Consider the following 17497-nt stretch of genomic DNA (forward strand, 5'->3'; position numbering starts at 1 on the left):
TGCTCTGTTCAGTGGAGATGGGGTAAAGGAGTGGGGGGGCAGAGGAGGGAGGCAACCTGACATTAGCATCCTCCCACCCCTCCCACACAGCAAGCAGGGGGCTCCTGGGAGCAGCTCCCAGGCAGAGGGCAGGAGCAGCACACGGCAGTGGGGGGAGGGACAGCTGAACTGCTGGCAATGGATAGCCTGCTGGGTGGCTGCCGCACAGGGAACTTATGGGAGCAGGGAGCTGATGGTCCACCCTGGTTCCAAGCCCCCACCAGCTAGCTCCAACAGGATGCTTTTTTCTGCAAGCAGTGGACAAACCAGGTGGCTGCCAAACAACATTATAAGGGAGCATTGCACAACTTTAAACGAGCATGTTCTCTATTTGATTAGCAACGTAACAATGAAACAACATTAACCAGGATGACATTAAGTGACTGTACTGAATAATTCAATTTCTCAAAAGATACCATCCTGGGTGTTAGCTCCTTAACAAGAAACTGATGGAACTCCCTCAGCCCTCAAAGAATTTTTACCACTGAGGGCAGAGGTGTGCTAAGACAATGCCTATCATGCTGACCAATACTGTCTCATTGTTTCCTTGTACTCCCCATGTGTCTTTATCCATCCCGTCTTATTCTTAAATTGTAAGTTCTTTGGAGCAGGTTCTGTGTTTGTACAGTGTCTAGCATAATGGGTCCTGATCCTTAACTAGGGCTCTTAAGTGCTATGGAAATACATATAAATAAATGAAGTTGTGAGGTATAGCGAGTCAAGCCTTCTAGTGCCATTGCATGCCATCCCCTGCTGGGTGTAATCAACACTGCCCTCTGATTCCAGTCAGTTCCTCCTTGATGGTCATCAACAAAGGGGCTGTCTGTTGAGAAAATCATCATTCTGACATAATTTTCATTCACCACATAATTCCCAAACTCTGTGGGGAGATATCTTAGTTAATGTTTATGCCTTGATTCTTTTTTCTTTGGGGCATATTTTTGGTCATGGTTCATCATTTTGTATTGGCTTATCCTAGGGAGTTTCACTTCCTGTGCAAACGAAGGGACTGACTAGATCATTTAGAGGGCATTATCTACACACGGTAGAAAAAGGAGAGTTGATGGTCAGTACAGGGTTTGGGCTTGCACTATACCCAAAGCCAGTGCCCTTAGAATCAAAATTATTTAAGAACTGAGGGAGATCTGCTGGTCTCAGCCTAATCCAGGAATGAGAATCCTGTTCATATATTTTCAGAAAAGCAGAATTACAAGTGTATTTTTTTCCATTAAGAATCTGTCTTTAAAGCTGAAATAAAATATATTGCATTATACACTAAACAATCCTGCCAAAAGTATTCTTCACTCCCGTCCCCCTAATTTGGTTGTAGCCTTAAAACCTTTAAAGACAGAATTCAAAATCATATAGACCCAACGATGAGTTTAATGCTACAGCAAAATAAACAGTTCATTATACACCGTTCTTTCCATGTCTTTGTCATTTTGAACTAAGTTTAAGAATTTTATATAGTCAGAAAACATGCAATATGGATAACTAATATTACAAGAAAAATTAGTTATGTCACAAAAAGCAAAACACACTTATTTTACCTGCATAAGTTCAAATATTTCTTTCTTTGTGCTTTTAGGTTCCAAAAAGAATCCATATGGATAAGAACACTTGAGAATGCGGCGAGTTTTTAAGAGCTCTTGTACTGCGTCTTCAATGAAAGTGGTATCAGGACAGCCTCCTTCAGCTGTACAGTAACACAAGAATTGTAAAAACATTTTCCTGCTGACCTTAGTATTTTTATTATGAGAGTTTCCCCCAAAAAGAAGTACAAGTGTGTGTTAATGTAAGATCAGAAATATTTTCCAAATAAAATCCACCCATACTGTAAATGGGTAGGTGTGGTTATGGTAAAAAAAAGTAACTATGTATCACTAGCTTCTCTCTGACTCAAGTGATCTATTCCTTCTGTGTATTTAGAGTCTCATATGCTTATTCTACTTCCTAATAGAAGCTTTTACTACTTTTTATTCACACTAACATTTCAGAATGAGAAAATTACACCATGTAATGGGCCCTATCCATAAAAGGCCTATCCAGAAGGACAGATAAGATTGCTCACTTGGGCCAGCTGGGTAAAACTGCCAGCAGTGACGACCTGACCAGGTCTGAATTTCCACTCTTGCAGGTGGTGACACAGCAGGTCATCTTCATACAGTTTCAATACAAACTTACGCCCATGATCCTGCAAAGAGCTCCTCGTGCGCAACCCCTGCATACACAGAGAGCTCACTGGAGGATCAAGACTTTATTTCTTTATTATGGGTACACTTCTCTACAAAGTAAGAAAATAAACTGATTCAGAACAGATCACATGTAACAAGTTGTGTACTGTGCTGTGCACTGGTTGAATCAAATAATCCTTCCTCACCCTAAAGGTAACTGCATTTCAGAAGCAAGTGATTCTTCCTATATAGCATACAGGCTGTAGTTCCTAATGCACCTTGGGATCCTTCAGAGTATAAGTCACTACATAAATGTAAGATACCATTAAGAGTCTGAAATTCATACTTCACTGTTTCCTCAAGCAATTTTCATTAACATTATTTAAAATATGTGGGAGAAAGGACAAAACAAATACATGGAATCAGGTGTGGGGGGCCGTTACACATAAATACTGAAAAAGAATTGTAATCTCCTTAACAACAAAGGACTCAAACTCAAGTTAACATCAGATGAACTGAGGACTGACAAAGGCTGAAAGTTCAAAGCCTGAAATGTACAGAAGTAGCAGTCTGAAATATCTCATTTCTTGTAGGCATCAATATAAGTAAAGAAAAAATCTGAAGAACAAAATTGTTCTTTTAGTGTAAAGAGATATTTGACTTCAGACCACCATTATAAATCAGTAAATACTAACAAACACTACTTACTTCCACTGAGAGCTCTACTCAACTGCTCCATCTTCTCTTTGGCAGTTTTTAGAAGGCGCTGTTCTAACTAAAAAAAGGGACATACATAAAATTAAACAAATTCATCTAATTTCCGGACTGATGAAGTGGGGAAAATATTTACTAGAAACTGTTTGGATCATACCTGATAGCTAAGCTCATGGTTCTTAAACCTCGTGTAATAATGCATAAACCTATCAAGCTCTTGAAATCGTCTATGTTTCTTTTCAGCCTAGAAAATAAGAAATGAAACATGAGTCATCCATTTAGACTTATATTATTTTACAATCATCAGCGAATACAAAAGTATAGTCAGCTGTTCAGCAGGGAACATTAGACATTATACACAAATACCATGGTAATGGGTACTGTTTAAGACGTACTCCTGGAGGAATTCTGTGCCAAAAAAATTAAAAATTCTGCACAGAGTATTTTAAAATTCTGCCAATTTTATTTGTCAAAATAACACTACATAATCACACCAGTTTCGGTTATTTTGGTAATTTATTTCAAAATACCTGTCAGCAAGCTTGTCTGTAACAATGCAGACATACAGACAACAAATTCTCCCAGGAGTACAGAGTTAAAGAAACCCCTACGACAACCCAGTTCCTGTTTCACCCCCTCCTCCCTCCCCCCCAAACCCAGCCATGGGGCCAGACCCCAGCCAATACACCTGAAGCCTAGCGGCAGGGGCCCATAGCTCAGACACCTGCCCCCCAAGAGCCAAGCTGCAGGGGCCCCTTAGCCTAGACACCTGCCCCCTCCGGTCCCAGAGCCCAGCCGCAGGCCCCCCCCAGCCCAGACACCAGCCTCCCTCCATCCCCAAACCCCAGCTACAGAGTTCCCCCAGCCCAGACCCCATCCCCCTGCCCCCAGAGTCCAGCCTTGCCCCCCCCCAACCGCCTTCCTTCCCAGAGCCCAGGGATCCAGAGGGAAAAACAGCCTGATGCTTGGTCCCAGGCTTGTGTGGAGTTTCCTGCATGTCGCTGTCTCCTTCCCTTAGAGCAGCGGTTCCCAACCTTTTTGGCACCAGGGACCGGTTTCGTCGAAAATTTTTTTTTCGCGGACCTGCCCCCTATCTGACCCCCACCCACTTCCTGCCCCCCGACTGCCCGCCCCCCTCAGAATCCCCGACCCATCCTGCTGCTTGTCCCCTCACCATCCCCCAGAGACCCCCACCACCCTGGGACCCCACCCCTGCTCCCTGTCCCCTGACTGCCCCAACCCCTATCACACCCCCGCTGAGTCCTGACAGACCCCCCCCCCCGGAACACCCACAATCCAACCCCCCCCCATTCCCTGCCCCCTGACCGCTCCCCCAACCTCCGCCCCCTCTCTGTGCCCTGACTGTCCCCAGGACTGCCTGCCCCTTAGCCAACTCCCCCGGCCCCAGCCTCTTACCCCCGGCTCCCTCCTCACCCGGAGCCTCAGCACCTCGCCCGACAGCTGCAGCGTGCCTCCGGCGGGGCCTGAGCTCCGTCCCGCTCAGAGCCGCGTGGTGAGGGGGCGAGGCTGGGAGCTCCACGCCGAGCGGAGGCAGCTGAGCTCAGCCCGGAGCTCGCAGCCCCACCCCCTCACCATGCGGCTCTGAGGGGGCGGGGCTCAGGCGCCCCGCCGGAGACACGCCGCTTGATGTGCTAGGGGTCGGTTCGCAGCCCGGTTCCTAACAGGCCGCGGTCCGGGGGTTGGGGACCCCTGCCTTAGAGTGTGTAGGGAACTGCAGCTTCCGGGAAATGCTCCAGTTCCCTCCCCCTTCCCCAAGCAGTGACTTCTATGTGCAAACTGGACTCTGCCGGGTCCAGTGGCCCCTAGTGGTGACCAGCAGCACTGCAGCCCATTTCTGTGGGGGAAAGGAAATTCTGCACGCACATTAATTTTTGCAAAATTCTGGATTATGCAGTGGTGCAGAATTCCCCTAGGAGTAGTCTAAGGCAGACAGAAAGGTAATGTTTTGATATCAGAAGTCTGACAGATACAGCCATCAGGACTGAGGAATTGAGATTTTGTGCCTATAGAGCAACCTTTAAACAGAGGACCTCAAAGTATATTACAAACATCAATTAAACCAAATGACACTTCTCTGAGGCACAGGGGGTAATTACAGGACTATTACACTGATTGCACAGAATGGTAATCATGGTAGAGAGAGATGAAGTGACTTTCCCAACATCACATGGTGGGTTAGTAGCAGAACCGAGAACCCAGTTGTCTTTGTTCCCAGTATAACAAAAGCCTGACAGTATTTTCCTCCTATTACCTCAATATGATATTTAGAGTTATAATTCACTTTTGTTCCATTGAGGACCTTGGATGGGGAAAATTAAACTCTTAATAAATTCTTCTCAGGGACACCAATTCAGAATCTTAGGCAAGACAGAAAATTGCAGCCTAAGTATTTTATTGGAGCCAATACAGTTTAATCTCCTACCTCCACTGTCATTTCCTTGGACTGTTCCTCTACATGCTGAATAATTTCATAGCGCGTGCACCTGTAATAGCCTCCAGTAGAAGAGCTGTGCTTCTTCCATTCTTCTAGGCAAATCCAGCAAAAGTCATATTTGCACTTCAGAAGAAGAAGAAAACAAAACTAATATCTGCATCCAACCGTTGTTACAGATTTCCAGTACTGCATCACTATTCCACCACAACAACTGAAGCAACAGAATTCACAGGAATAGTACATTCCCACATATGTTTATATGTCAAAAGAAAATGCCCAAGGACGCTCCTAGCAGATGTATTCTAAGCTGCTGTATATGTTGTAATAGGTTTATGGTGCCATATAAAGGTACAGTTTGATGCTTAGACATAGGGCAGGAGTGCTTTGCATGCTATAAATTAAGTCTGGGCTGGGTGCACAGAATGAGATGTTGAGTAGAGCTGGATTGGACTATATCAACATAATGTTTCTGTTGAAAAATATCAGTGTCAAAAACTGAAACTGTGAGGCAGAGTCAGTTTGATTTTTTTTTTTTAACTCAAAGGTTTTGGAAAAAGTTTTGAACTTGTCAAAGATAATAAGCTAATCATAGAAAAGGCTGCAGAATGGAGGGAGAGGTTTGGCTAAAGGCTCTCCTTGCTCTGCATCCCGATCAGTAGCTCCCTGCTGCCACAGCAGCTTTGTGGGAGGGGCTGGGTAGCTGTCTCATGGTCAACACTCAGGGCTGTGAGCATAGGCTCCAGCAGCTGGAGAAGGGGCGCTTCCCTGGCCCTTTGATATTCTACTTTAACCTACACTCCTGCCACATGTGGGTGTATGAAGGAAGGAGCCATCATTCTTGGGGCTACTACCTGTCCCAAGGGCGATTTTGTAGCTGAGGTGCTGCTGCTTCTTGGGAGCTTTTCTGCTTGAGGAGGGAGGCCATAGAAAAATGTACCCTAGCCTTAGCACTTGAGAGGCGCCTGAGTCTCTGCTTAGCAGGCACAAATCTCCATCCAGGGGAGGTACAGGAGACACAATGTCTGGCCTTCTTAGCTTTCTCCACCAGGCTGAACTCCGCATGGGTGAGGCAGGGCATGAAGAGTCCCAGTGACTCTGAAGAGAAAGGGAATCCCCCTGTGCTGATAAAAGTAGACCAAGACAGCCAGTGACTTTAAGCCTGTTTTTCCTCCTCTTTTTCAAATTTGCTCTGCAGCAGGGAGGAGATGGGTCTGCCTGCCTGAAGCTGAAGAGACAGATGAAAAACTGGTGGTTCCTCAGAGGTGGAGCCACACATCCCAGGCCTCTAATTGACAGGTCTGGTCTGTCTCCAGGGCTGCACAGAGCAGACACTCAATGTCTTTGATCTGTGAATCTCATTATGAATAAGAAAGATGATTGATTTTAAGGCCCAGATGCTCAGAAGTATTTAGGTGCTTAACTCCCATTGAAATCATGGAAGTCAGTCTAAGTCCTATGAAACTAAAGAAGGTATTTAAGTTGGTTACTTAAAAGAAGCCATTCAAGCAGTGGTCAAGACATGCAAATTAATAAGATTAACAATATTCAATTCAAATTAAATTAAATCCCACAACTTCTTTCTATTTATCAATATTTGCGTATGTCTCCTTTCCAGGAATACATAGTCTAAACAATCTGGGGTTTAACACAAAAAGTTGTTAATACTTAAATTATAATAGAATTTCAATATTGCATTAAAATTAGTACAAGAACAAGTTAAGTCTAATCCCTTGGCAGTGCTTTGGCAAACTCCATCTCACCAGTGATGCTGAATTCTCGATGGTGTGATGACGTTACAGAAGCAGTGGTGGTTGGAAGGTTGCTTCCTCTTGATGCTGTGTTGTGGTTTTATTGTTCTTAGCTGTCTTTTTGCTTTTTGTTTGCTTGTAGAGATGAAATGAAGTGACTAAACTAAGATGAGTGCTGAGAGCTACAGTGTAACTGAGCAAGTGTGTGTAACAGTACATAAGGGTAAGGGTATAAGCATAAGAGAGTGTGTTTCAGTTCAGAGAAATGTATACACTTCTTTTCCCATGGCCTCGTTGAAAGTGGAAGACAGACCTCTTTCAGGGGAATAGCTGGATTTAAATATCAGCTGCTGTCACCTTTCATTGGCTCAACATCTTTATTGGATTGTGCTGCTACCATCTTCAGCTCGTGAATATTCAATCTGCTATTGCATACGCAGCAGAGTTGTTATTCTTCAGCTTTATGGGTGTATTGATTTTTGATATTTAAAGTTTTAACTCTCTCTTTTAATCAATTTATTTTCTGAGCTATCCCTTTAGATCCATCAGTGTTTAATAGGAGCAGAAATTATGTTTCAAATGAATCTAAATACACCTCCACCTCAATATAACGTGACCCGATATAACACGAATGTGGATATAATGTGGTAAAGCAGTGCTCCGGGAGAGGAGTGGGGGGCAGGGCTGCGCACTCCGGCGGATCAAAGCAAGTTTGATATAATGCAGTTTCACCTATAACACGGTAAGATTTTTTGGCTCCCAAGGACAGCGTTATATCGGGGTAGAGGTGTACTCCTATTTCCTAAATAAAAGCTCTTGAAATAGTCAGGTCTTAAAATAGTCTTCAGGACTTTCAGGTCTTAAAATAGCCTTTTTAAATGTAAACTTTGAGCTCTTAAAATAGTCTTTTTAAATATAAAAGATTCTTAAAGAGAATAATTAAATGTAAATGATCAAAGTATTGTCTTTTCTTTGTACCATCCTTGGAAAGATTCTTCTTGTTTTTCTGAGCTTGATAAGGAGCTGCTTACACATTGCCAGATAACTAACTGATTTCCCAATTAATATAAATACTTTCTATACTCAAATGGCTTCTTACATTAGTAACCAGTTATAGCATTAATGGCTTAGCTACATTTGTACATAAAATATCTTACTTTTCATATAATGGCATCAGGCAGTTGTTATATGAAGGCCCGCATTTAGATATACAATATTTGCAAATATACATGTCAAAATAAGCTTATAGCACGTTAAGCATTTGAGGGACAACAAAGGTTTTCAACTTTGAGTAGAAACATGAGTTAGAAGTAACCAATATCTTCCATAAAACATTTCCTAACCATAAATGAGTCGTCTTGGTTGCTTGCCTTTTGAGCAAATGGTTCCTAGATTTACAACCTACTATTTGTTGTACATTCACAATTTGCAATTAAAGACACTTATCAAATACTCTATACAAGGTCAAAATCCCAATTACTAAAATTTATATACATCTTCCAAAGGATAACGTAAAAAGAAAATAGTACAGAATGTTAAAACAAAATAGAAGCTATAAAGCTGCATACAAGAGTCTGTGTGAACACAAATGAAGGTAATAAATATAGTTTAACAGGCAAGGTGGTGTCATCCTCTTTGATACTTTGTTCTCACTGTTTGACGGAATGCAGACATTTCCTATGAATTTCCTTAATTAGCTTGAGCATTTTATTATAAAATTAACCCAAAAACATAAGCATGTGAGTTATCATATTCTCCAAGCATCTTGTGTATGAAAATAAGTGTCCTAAAATTCAGTAACAGTGAAGCCAATTATACAATAACCTAAAATTATAATAAATTATAATTGTTTTATTAATAACCTTTTTTGCATCAATACTGAGGTCTCTCCCCTATTATGTCCTTTACAAATCTTATGCTTCCCACCTATCTGATATTAAGAAAAATGCTAGAAGACCTGGAGGGATACAGCAAGAATAATCCTCAACTGATTTAGAGTAGATAAGGAATAAATGACAGCCAACAAAGAGACAGTTTGGTGAAAAACCAATGACTTCTCAAAAATCATGGTCCAAAACATTTAGGACCCAATTCTGCACTTTGGGCTGTGTAGACATAAAATGGAGTGTGGCAGCAGCAAGGAGCCAGTTGTGACTTTCTAATACTCAACTGCAACTACTCTGGCAGAAATTAGAGCAGCAGGGAAACTACTCTAACTTCCACCAAAGGCCTAAAGTCCATGAGAGCATTTACACAAGTGGATGAACAAGTATAAGGGAGCTCCACTCCACCACGCAGCCCAGCCCTGGAATAACCCTTCCCCCTCCTCTTATATAAGGGAGAGGGAAGGCTAGCACAGGAAGTAGCAGAGTTGCCTCTATCAGCTTTCTCTTGATGGAGAGTTCCCCTATATAGGGGGAATTCAACACCAGTTATCTCTGGCCATTTTAAAGCCACTTTGTGCTACTTACAAAGTGCAAAGCATTCTTAGCAGATTGGAGAATCTGGCCCCTAGTTAGTACCTCAAATGCTGGTAGAACTGAAGTAGTGACATTAACTTATGTTTAATGGTGAAAGCCAATCAAGCAAGAAAGAAAAAGATAGGAAGCTACTAGAATCAATTAAGGCAGGTAGGCTAATCAGGGCACCTGGTTAAAAAAAGAAAGAGCTCCCTTCAGTTAGGGAGAGGCATGTAAGGAGCTCGGAGCAAGAGGATGTGCTACTGGAGGACTGAGGAATACAAATGCAATCAGGAAGAAGGTCCTGCAGTGAGGACAAAGAAGGTGTTGGTGGGAGGTCATGGGGAAAGTGGCCCAGGGAGTTGTAGTTGTCACATAGCTGTTACAGGACACATTGTAGACAGCTGCGATCCACAGGGTCCTGGGCTGGAACCTGGAGTAGAGGGCGGGCCCAGGTTCCCTCCATTCCTCCAACTCCCTATTTGACACAAGAAGCGTTGACTTGGACTGAGAGTCATATCAGAGGGTAAGGTCTCTGGCCTGTCCCCTACCCACTAGGTGGGACAACAGAGACTGCGGGGATTGTTCTCCTCCCTTTCTGCCATGCTGGCCAGTGATGAGGTTAGCTGACTGAATGGCAGGTTTGAACCAGTGGCAAAACTGCGGGCTGCCGTGAATCTCTGAGGCAAGCAAATCCACCAGAAAGCGCAGGACCCCCCAAGTTAGAGGAAGAACTTTGTCACACTATCCATTGACTAAAAAGCAAGTACTCTAACTTTCTGCTTTTAGTTCATTTGAAAGAAGAGTTGTCTGAGATGTATTATAATGTTACATAAAGAGGTTTTGACATAGAAAATATTGCTATACAAAACCTATTTATTTTTGTGAAGTACAGAAAATTAGATGCAAGTTTTCAGTCTATTGTTACCCCTGAAGTCTTTCTTGGAATTACTGCTCTCCTGGTTTCTCACTCCCATTGAATATCTATGTTTACATTTTTCCACCTTATTTTGACCTTTGTATTATTTCTGACCTTATTTTGATATTTTCAGCTCACCTTATTTCCCTTTGTATTATTTCTCTATCTTCATTAGTGTTCACAATGCCTCAAAATTTAGTATCTTCTGTGAATTAAATATGCTATTCACTTTCTCTTCTAGGTCATTAATGAAGAGTGGACAATGCAAAGATCTGTATAGTTTTCCTCTAAGCCTTTCCTCCTATTTTATTCTTTGTTTACTGCTCATTTCTCTTTGTTTATTGTCCTTCAACCCATGTAATCAGTGTTCACTGCCAAGCCAAAATGGATTTTGTAAGTAAGATTTAATGAAATTGCATATCAAATACTCTGTTTATATCTTAATACCGGTATATTAGAGCTTCTTTCTATCTGCCAATGTTGCAATTTGGTTTAGAAGTTCCACTAGATCCCATGCCTGTGATTTCAGAGGCTTTGTATGTTTGCATTTACAAAATAGGCATGTATATACAACTTGAGTTACACTTTCCACCATAAACAATATGAACTTCTTTATACCTTTGCACACTGCATGTGGTTGCAGCCCTCGTTCTTCTGAATTGGAGATTTACAGTTGGCGCACGGTTTGGAATTAGTTAGTAACCACAGGCAGTTGGCAGCATCTTCATAAGCCTCACTAACTCCCACAACTTTGAGAAAAAAAAGTGGGGGGGGGGGGGAAAAAAGAGAGAAAAGTTAAGATTATGTGCATATCTATTTTTGTAAAAAGTAGGTGAAGAAGTCTCCATGTTCCCCTAATTCTTGACAGTGCACATTAATTTCCTCATAAACCTACAGCATTTGTTACAAAGTAATGTCAGGCAAAAATTAAGATGCTTTGACAAATACGACATAAGTCAAAGGTCACATCCACACCTCAGCCAGCTAGGGAATGCATCTGTATATTTTATTATGCTTTACATTATAATTTATTAAATATACTATAAGATGTTAACACAGTCCAAGACCCATGCTAGGAATTTTAAAAAATAACTGTTGATACTTAAGTTTTATACTAGTTTCTATGGATCACTCCAAATAAGTGTGTGTCTTGTGTTACTTTACATTAATTAATAAATTATGGTAATATTATTTATAATACCTACGAGCCATGGTCATGGATCAGGACCCCACTGTACTAGGCATTGTACAAACACAGAACAAAAGACAGTCCCTGCCCCAAAAGCTTACAATCTAAATAGACTTATTCACCCTTCCTCCTCTCTCTCTCTCTTTTTTTTTTTTTTTTAAAACACATAAGCATCAGCTGTTTCTATTTCTCTAAGATTTATGGAAATGACTTCTGGACATAGCATTAAGAGCCAAACCATGTACAATAGGTAATTCAGACGCTGTCCCCGACTTATGCAAGCATTCCCTTCTGGAACGCCTTGCGTAAGTCGAATGTTGCGTAAGTCAGGGACGTATACCCGAAAATTATGCACAAACCCTCCTCCCCCCCCCCCCGCAAAACCCAACCAAAAAACAAAAAAAGAACCCACTTACGAAACTTTTTCCATAAGTGCGGGTTTGCGTAACTCAGGTTTGCGTAACCTGGGGAGCGTCTGTACTTTAGAAAATAAATACTCAGCCCTTTGGGACTTTTCTGGAGATTACAAGATTTCCTACCAAGTTCTAGAATACAATTCTGGGAGGTGGGGGGAGGAAGTTTTTAATACGTTTTGGCCTCATCCACACTGCCTGACTGAACTGTGTGAAAGCAGTTTTAGCCAACAGCAGTTTTAAAGCATACTTAAAACCACTACAGGAAACACAATACAAATGTAAATTGGGCTAGTGGGAGATATTTATTAAATTTGACTTTCTATTGTAAAGTAAAAAGTATCAGGAAATACCTCATAATAGCATGAAGAGGGAATCTGAAATTTTCAAAGATACCAAGCAAATTCTATTTTAAAATGCTTAGTTAATAACAATGGTTTTATAATAATAATTAGGATTTACATACCACATTATATGTTCTAAATGCTGTTGACACACGAAGGGCCTAATTCTGATCTAATTTAACATTAGTGTAAAATAGGAGAGGCAACAGAGTTACATCAATAAGCCAGCAAGAAATCTGAATAAAGCTGTAAGCAATTAATCTAATTACACTGATAAAATAACCAATATTTGTAACATTACAAAGATAAAGATTACTGACCTGTAACCAGAGTTCTTCAAGTGGCCTCTGCACATTCACATTCTTAGAATGTACTCATGGCGTAGCTAGAAATGGAACCTTCTAGCAGTACTGCACATTGGAATGCTTCTTCCTTGGATTATAATTCCAATTCAGGCATTGGAGGAGGTGCACAGATGCACAACCCATTTATAGCTTTGCTCTCCGAATGTACAGAGCCACAAGGGGAAGAGAAAGGGGAAGAAGGTGCAAGAGCAATCCAACAGGCACTGCTACCAGAAGCTTCCTCTGGTCCTGATGGTACAATGGGCACACCCCAGAGTGGGAATGTGCAGAGGGCCACTTGAAGAACTTACCTTTACAACAATTATGAAAGTCTTGGATTTCCAATTCATTCCAGTTGTAAGATGCATTTCCCATAACCAAACGGAAAGAATCAAACTGTGAAGAGGGCAGCTCTGTATATATGTGCATGTGCCTATATTATATATATAAATAACATCTTGTGACTTTTTTTTTTTTTTAAAAGCTCTGCCATTGAAACAACTCAGAATATTTGGCATGGAAATAATCTTAAGTGAGAAGTGCTTTTGAATCTTCTAGCTAAAATATATCTATTGATCTACCTAGATCAGAGGTAGGTAAACTACGGCCTGTGTACCACATCCGGCCCGCGGGACCCTCCTGCTTGGCCTGAGCCCTTAGCCCCTCCCCTGCTGTCCCCCTCCCCTGCAGCCTCAGCTCACTATGCCACTGGCGCAACACTCTGGGCGGCGGGGCTGCAAGCTCCTGGGGCAGCGCAGCTGCAGAGCCGCGGCCTGACCCGGTGCTCTGTGATGTGTGGTGGCGTGGCTGGCTCCAGCTAGGCGGCATGGCTGCCTGTCCTGGTGCTCTGGGCAGTGCGGCTGAAGTGTCACCAGCCACTGGTGCTCCAGGCAGCACAGTAAGAGGACAGGGGAGTTTGGGGTGGTGGTCGGGGGTGTGGATAGGGGTCGGGGCGGTCAGAAGGCGGGGAACATGGGGCAGGAATTCAAGGGAGGCAGTCAGGAAGGTGGGGGGGTTGGATGGGGCGACAGGGGGCAGTCAGGGAGAAGGGGTGGTTGGATGGGGCAGAGGTCCCAGAGGGGGCAGTCAGGAATGAGGGGAGGGGGTTGGATGGGGCAGCGAGGAGCAGTCAGGGGCAGGGGGTCCTGGGGTGGTCAGGGGACAGGGAGCGGCAGGGGGGTGGGGTGGGGTGGATGGGGCAGGAGTCCCGGAGGGGGGCTGTCAAGGGGGCAAGAAACATGTGGGGTCGGATAGGGGGCATTTGCTGGGCCATGCCTGGCTGTTTGGGGAGGCACAGCCTCCCCTAACCGGCCCTCCGTAGAATTTTGGAAACTCGATGTGGCCCTCAGGCCAAAAAGTTTGCCCGCCCCGATCTAGATATAGATATGAAAAGTCTCTTTTCCCCTATTGTGCTTTTACTCAAAATTGGCTGAAACTCCAGTTTACCAAAATAATTCACCTTCTGCCACAGATCAACTAAGGAAGGGTATGTCTACACTACAAGAGTAGTTCGATTTAACTTAGGTCGAATTTGTGGATTCGACCTGATGAATTCGAATTTGGGTATCCACACTAAGGACACTAATTCGACTGTGAGTCCACACTAACGGGGCAAGCGTCGACATTGGAAGCGGTGCATTCTGGGCAGCTATCCCACAGTTCCCGCAGTCCCCGCTTCCCATTGGAATGCTGCGTAGAGCCCCCAATGCCTTCTGGGGGAAAAATGTGTCAAGGGTGGTTTTGGGTAACTGTCGTCATTCAACCATCACTCCCGCCCTCTCTCCTTGAAAGCGCCGGCGGGAACTCTGTTCGCGCACTTTTCTGGTCAGTGACAGCGCAGACGCCACAGCACTGCGAGCATGGAGCCCGCTGCGATCATCGCTGCACTTATGGCCGTTGTCAACTCCTCGCACCTTATCGAACACCTCTTCCACAGTCAGCTGCTGAGAAATCGGGCGAGGAGGCTCCGGCAGCGCGGTGAGGACATGAAGTGTGAGAGTGGCACAGACCTCTCACAAAGCACGGGATCCCGCGCCGCAGAGATCATGGTGGCAATGGGTCACGTTCATGCTATGGGACGGCAATTCTGGGCCCGGGAAACAAGCACGGACTGGTGGGACCGCATAGTGCTGCAGGTCTGGGATGAATCACAGTGGCTGCGAAACTTCAGGATGCGTAAGGGCACTTTCCTTGAACTGTGTGACTTGCTGGCCCCTGCCCTGAAGCGCCAGGACACCTGGATGCAAGCAGCCCTGAGTGTGCAGAAGCGAGTGGCCATAGCCCTCTGGAAACTTGCAACGCCAGACAGCTACCGGTCAGTAGCGAACCACTTTGGCGTGGGCAAATCTACCGTGGGGGTTGCTGTGATGCAAGTAGCCCACGCAATCGTTGACCTACTGCTCTCAAAGGTGGTGACCCTGGGAAACGTCCAGGTCATCATAGATGGCTTCGCCGCGATGGGATTCCCAAACTGCGGTGGGGCTATAGATGGCACTCACATCCCTATCCTGGGACCGGCCCACCAGGCCAGCCAGTATATTAACCGAAAGGGCTACTTTTCAATGGTGCTGCAAGCACTGGTGGACCATAGGGGGACGTTTTACCAACATCTACGTCGGGTGGCCGGGCAAGGTTCATGACGCGCGTGTGTTCAAGAACTCTGGTCTGTTTAGACGCCTGCAGGAAGGTAGTTTCTTCCCGGACCACAAAGTAAGTGTTGGGGATGTGGAGATGCCTACAGTGATCCTCGGGGATCCAGCCTACCCGCTAATGCCCTGGCTCATGAAGCCCTATACAGGCGCCCTGGACAGTGACAAGGAGCTCTTCAACTACCGGCTGAGCAAGTGCAGAATGGTGGTGGAGTGTGCTTTCGGACGTCTCAAGGGGAGATGGAGGAGCTTACTCACTCGCTCGGATCTCAGCGAAACCAATATCCCCATTGTTATTGCAGCTTGCTGTGTGCTCCACAATCTCTGTGAGAGCAAGGGGGAGACCTTTATGGCGGGATGGGAGGTTGAGGCAAATCGCATGGCTGCTGATTACGCTCAGCCAGACACCCGTGCGATTAGAAGAGCCCAGCGGGAAGCGCTGTGCATCCAGGAGGCTTTGAAAGCTAGGTTCCTCAGAGAGCAGGGTAACCTATGACTGTCCAGTCTCTTTACAGAGAAGCTGAACCTGCCCCTGTTTCAGTTACTATTGACTTTTTTCAGCGGTTACATACCCCGTTCACCAGGTTTCCCCCCTTCCAACAGACGTTTAAAAATAAAGTTATTGGAACATTTTTAATTAACAAAGTTTTCTTTACTAACGAATTCTCGTTCAAGGGTTCCAACAGGGACGCAGACTGTGGTGGGTACGGTGTGCAGTGATGTACATACCGCTTCTACACTCGAGGACTGACAGGCTCCTGCTCCTACAGCGGTCTCTGAGGGGAGGACGGTTACCGGAGGGTGTGCAGGAAGGGGTGGGTTTGCAGGAAGGGGTGAGGGGTGTGTGGGAAGGGTGAGTAGGTGTGGGGGGATGATGGCTCTGGCTGGGGCTCAGGGCATCGGAGAGGTTCATGGCTAGGGTGGAAGGGCATGGTAAGGGCAGCCTGCCTTGCCATTTGCGGATGCCAGGCGCTTGGACCCTGGGGCAACATACACCTCCCAGACTGACCTGGGGCAGCAGACACCTCGCACAGTGACCCGGGTGCCTAGTGACTGCACTCTGTGTGTGACCTGCTGTTGATCCTGCCCCCATGTCTGTACCCTGTTAATGGTGGCTGTCCTATGCAATTAACAAACCCCTCCCGCCCCCTTCACACAAAGTCTTCTGCAAAGAAACATGACGGAAACAGTAATGAACAGCAAACTATTTTTAATACTCAACTACACAGTTGGGGGATGAAACTGGGATTTGGGATCGGGTGAGCCAGGAAGGCAAGCAATTCTCATACTTTAGGGAATGAGAGCTGTTTGGTACATGAGCGCTCTGCTGGGGTGGAGTGACAGTTTTCACGGCCCCTAGCGCCCCTCCTTCTTGTGATTTTGGGTGAGGGGGGGACAGGACTTTGTGGCGGGGGAGGGCGGTTGCAGATACAGTTCAGGGGGGCTCTCTGCTCCTGCCTGCGGTCCTGCAGAACATCCACAAGGCGCCGGAGCGTGTCCGTTTGCTCCCTCATTAGTCCAAGCAGCGTTTGAGTCGCCTGCTGGTCTTCCTGCCGCCACCTGTCCTCCCGTTCGCTGTGTGAGCGCTGCTGCTGAGAGAGGGTCTCCCTCCACTGGCTCTGCTGGGCCGCCTCGGCTCTGGAGCAGGCCATCAGTTCAGCGAACATCTCGTCCCGAGTCTTTTTCTTTCGCCGCCTAATCTGCGCCAGCCTCTGTGAGGGGGATGCCGGGGCAGTTCGGGAAAAAGGAAGTGATTTCCTTCCAAAGATACATGTTTGCGAACACTGAACACAGTCTACTCAGTTTCTGTGAACAAGACCATACAGGGCACCTAATCTCATGTGCTCTCAGGACAAGTTTGAATTTTTGGCATTCGCTTTCATTGCCTGGGGTCTTGCACTGGAGATCGGACAAGCGGGGCAGGACAGCAGAATCCGTGTAGCAGCCAGGCCTGGTAAGCCGTAAACTTTAGGCTGCTTAACAGTTAATGGATAGCAGTGCCCTCCTGCTGCAGGCAATCTGGAAAGCATAAAGTCTGACCCTGTTCCAGC

At 45.1% G+C, this 17497-nt stretch overlaps 1 protein-coding gene across 6 annotated transcripts in view; it reads right to left on the reverse strand.

The window, feature by feature from the left end:
* Positions 1-17497, reverse strand: part of ANKIB1 (ankyrin repeat and IBR domain containing 1) — a 168335-nt gene that overhangs the window by 13281 nt on the left and 137557 nt on the right. For all 6 annotated transcript variants that reach the window (XM_045003430.1, XM_045003432.1, XM_045003433.1 and 3 more), the window contains 5 exons: positions 11127-11257; positions 5371-5505; positions 3085-3171; positions 2922-2988; positions 1590-1735 (listed from right to left, as the gene is read on the reverse strand). In XM_045003430.1, the coding sequence (XP_044859365.1) occupies positions 1590-1735; positions 2922-2988; positions 3085-3171; positions 5371-5505; positions 11127-11257 (566 nt within the window). The remainder of the gene's footprint in view (positions 1-1589; positions 1736-2921; positions 2989-3084; positions 3172-5370; positions 5506-11126; positions 11258-17497) is intronic.

The sequence above is a fragment of the Mauremys mutica genome, chromosome 2, assembly GCF_020497125.1.
Source record: "Mauremys mutica isolate MM-2020 ecotype Southern chromosome 2, ASM2049712v1, whole genome shotgun sequence".
NCBI classification, from domain to species: Eukaryota; Metazoa; Chordata; order Testudines; family Geoemydidae; genus Mauremys; species Mauremys mutica.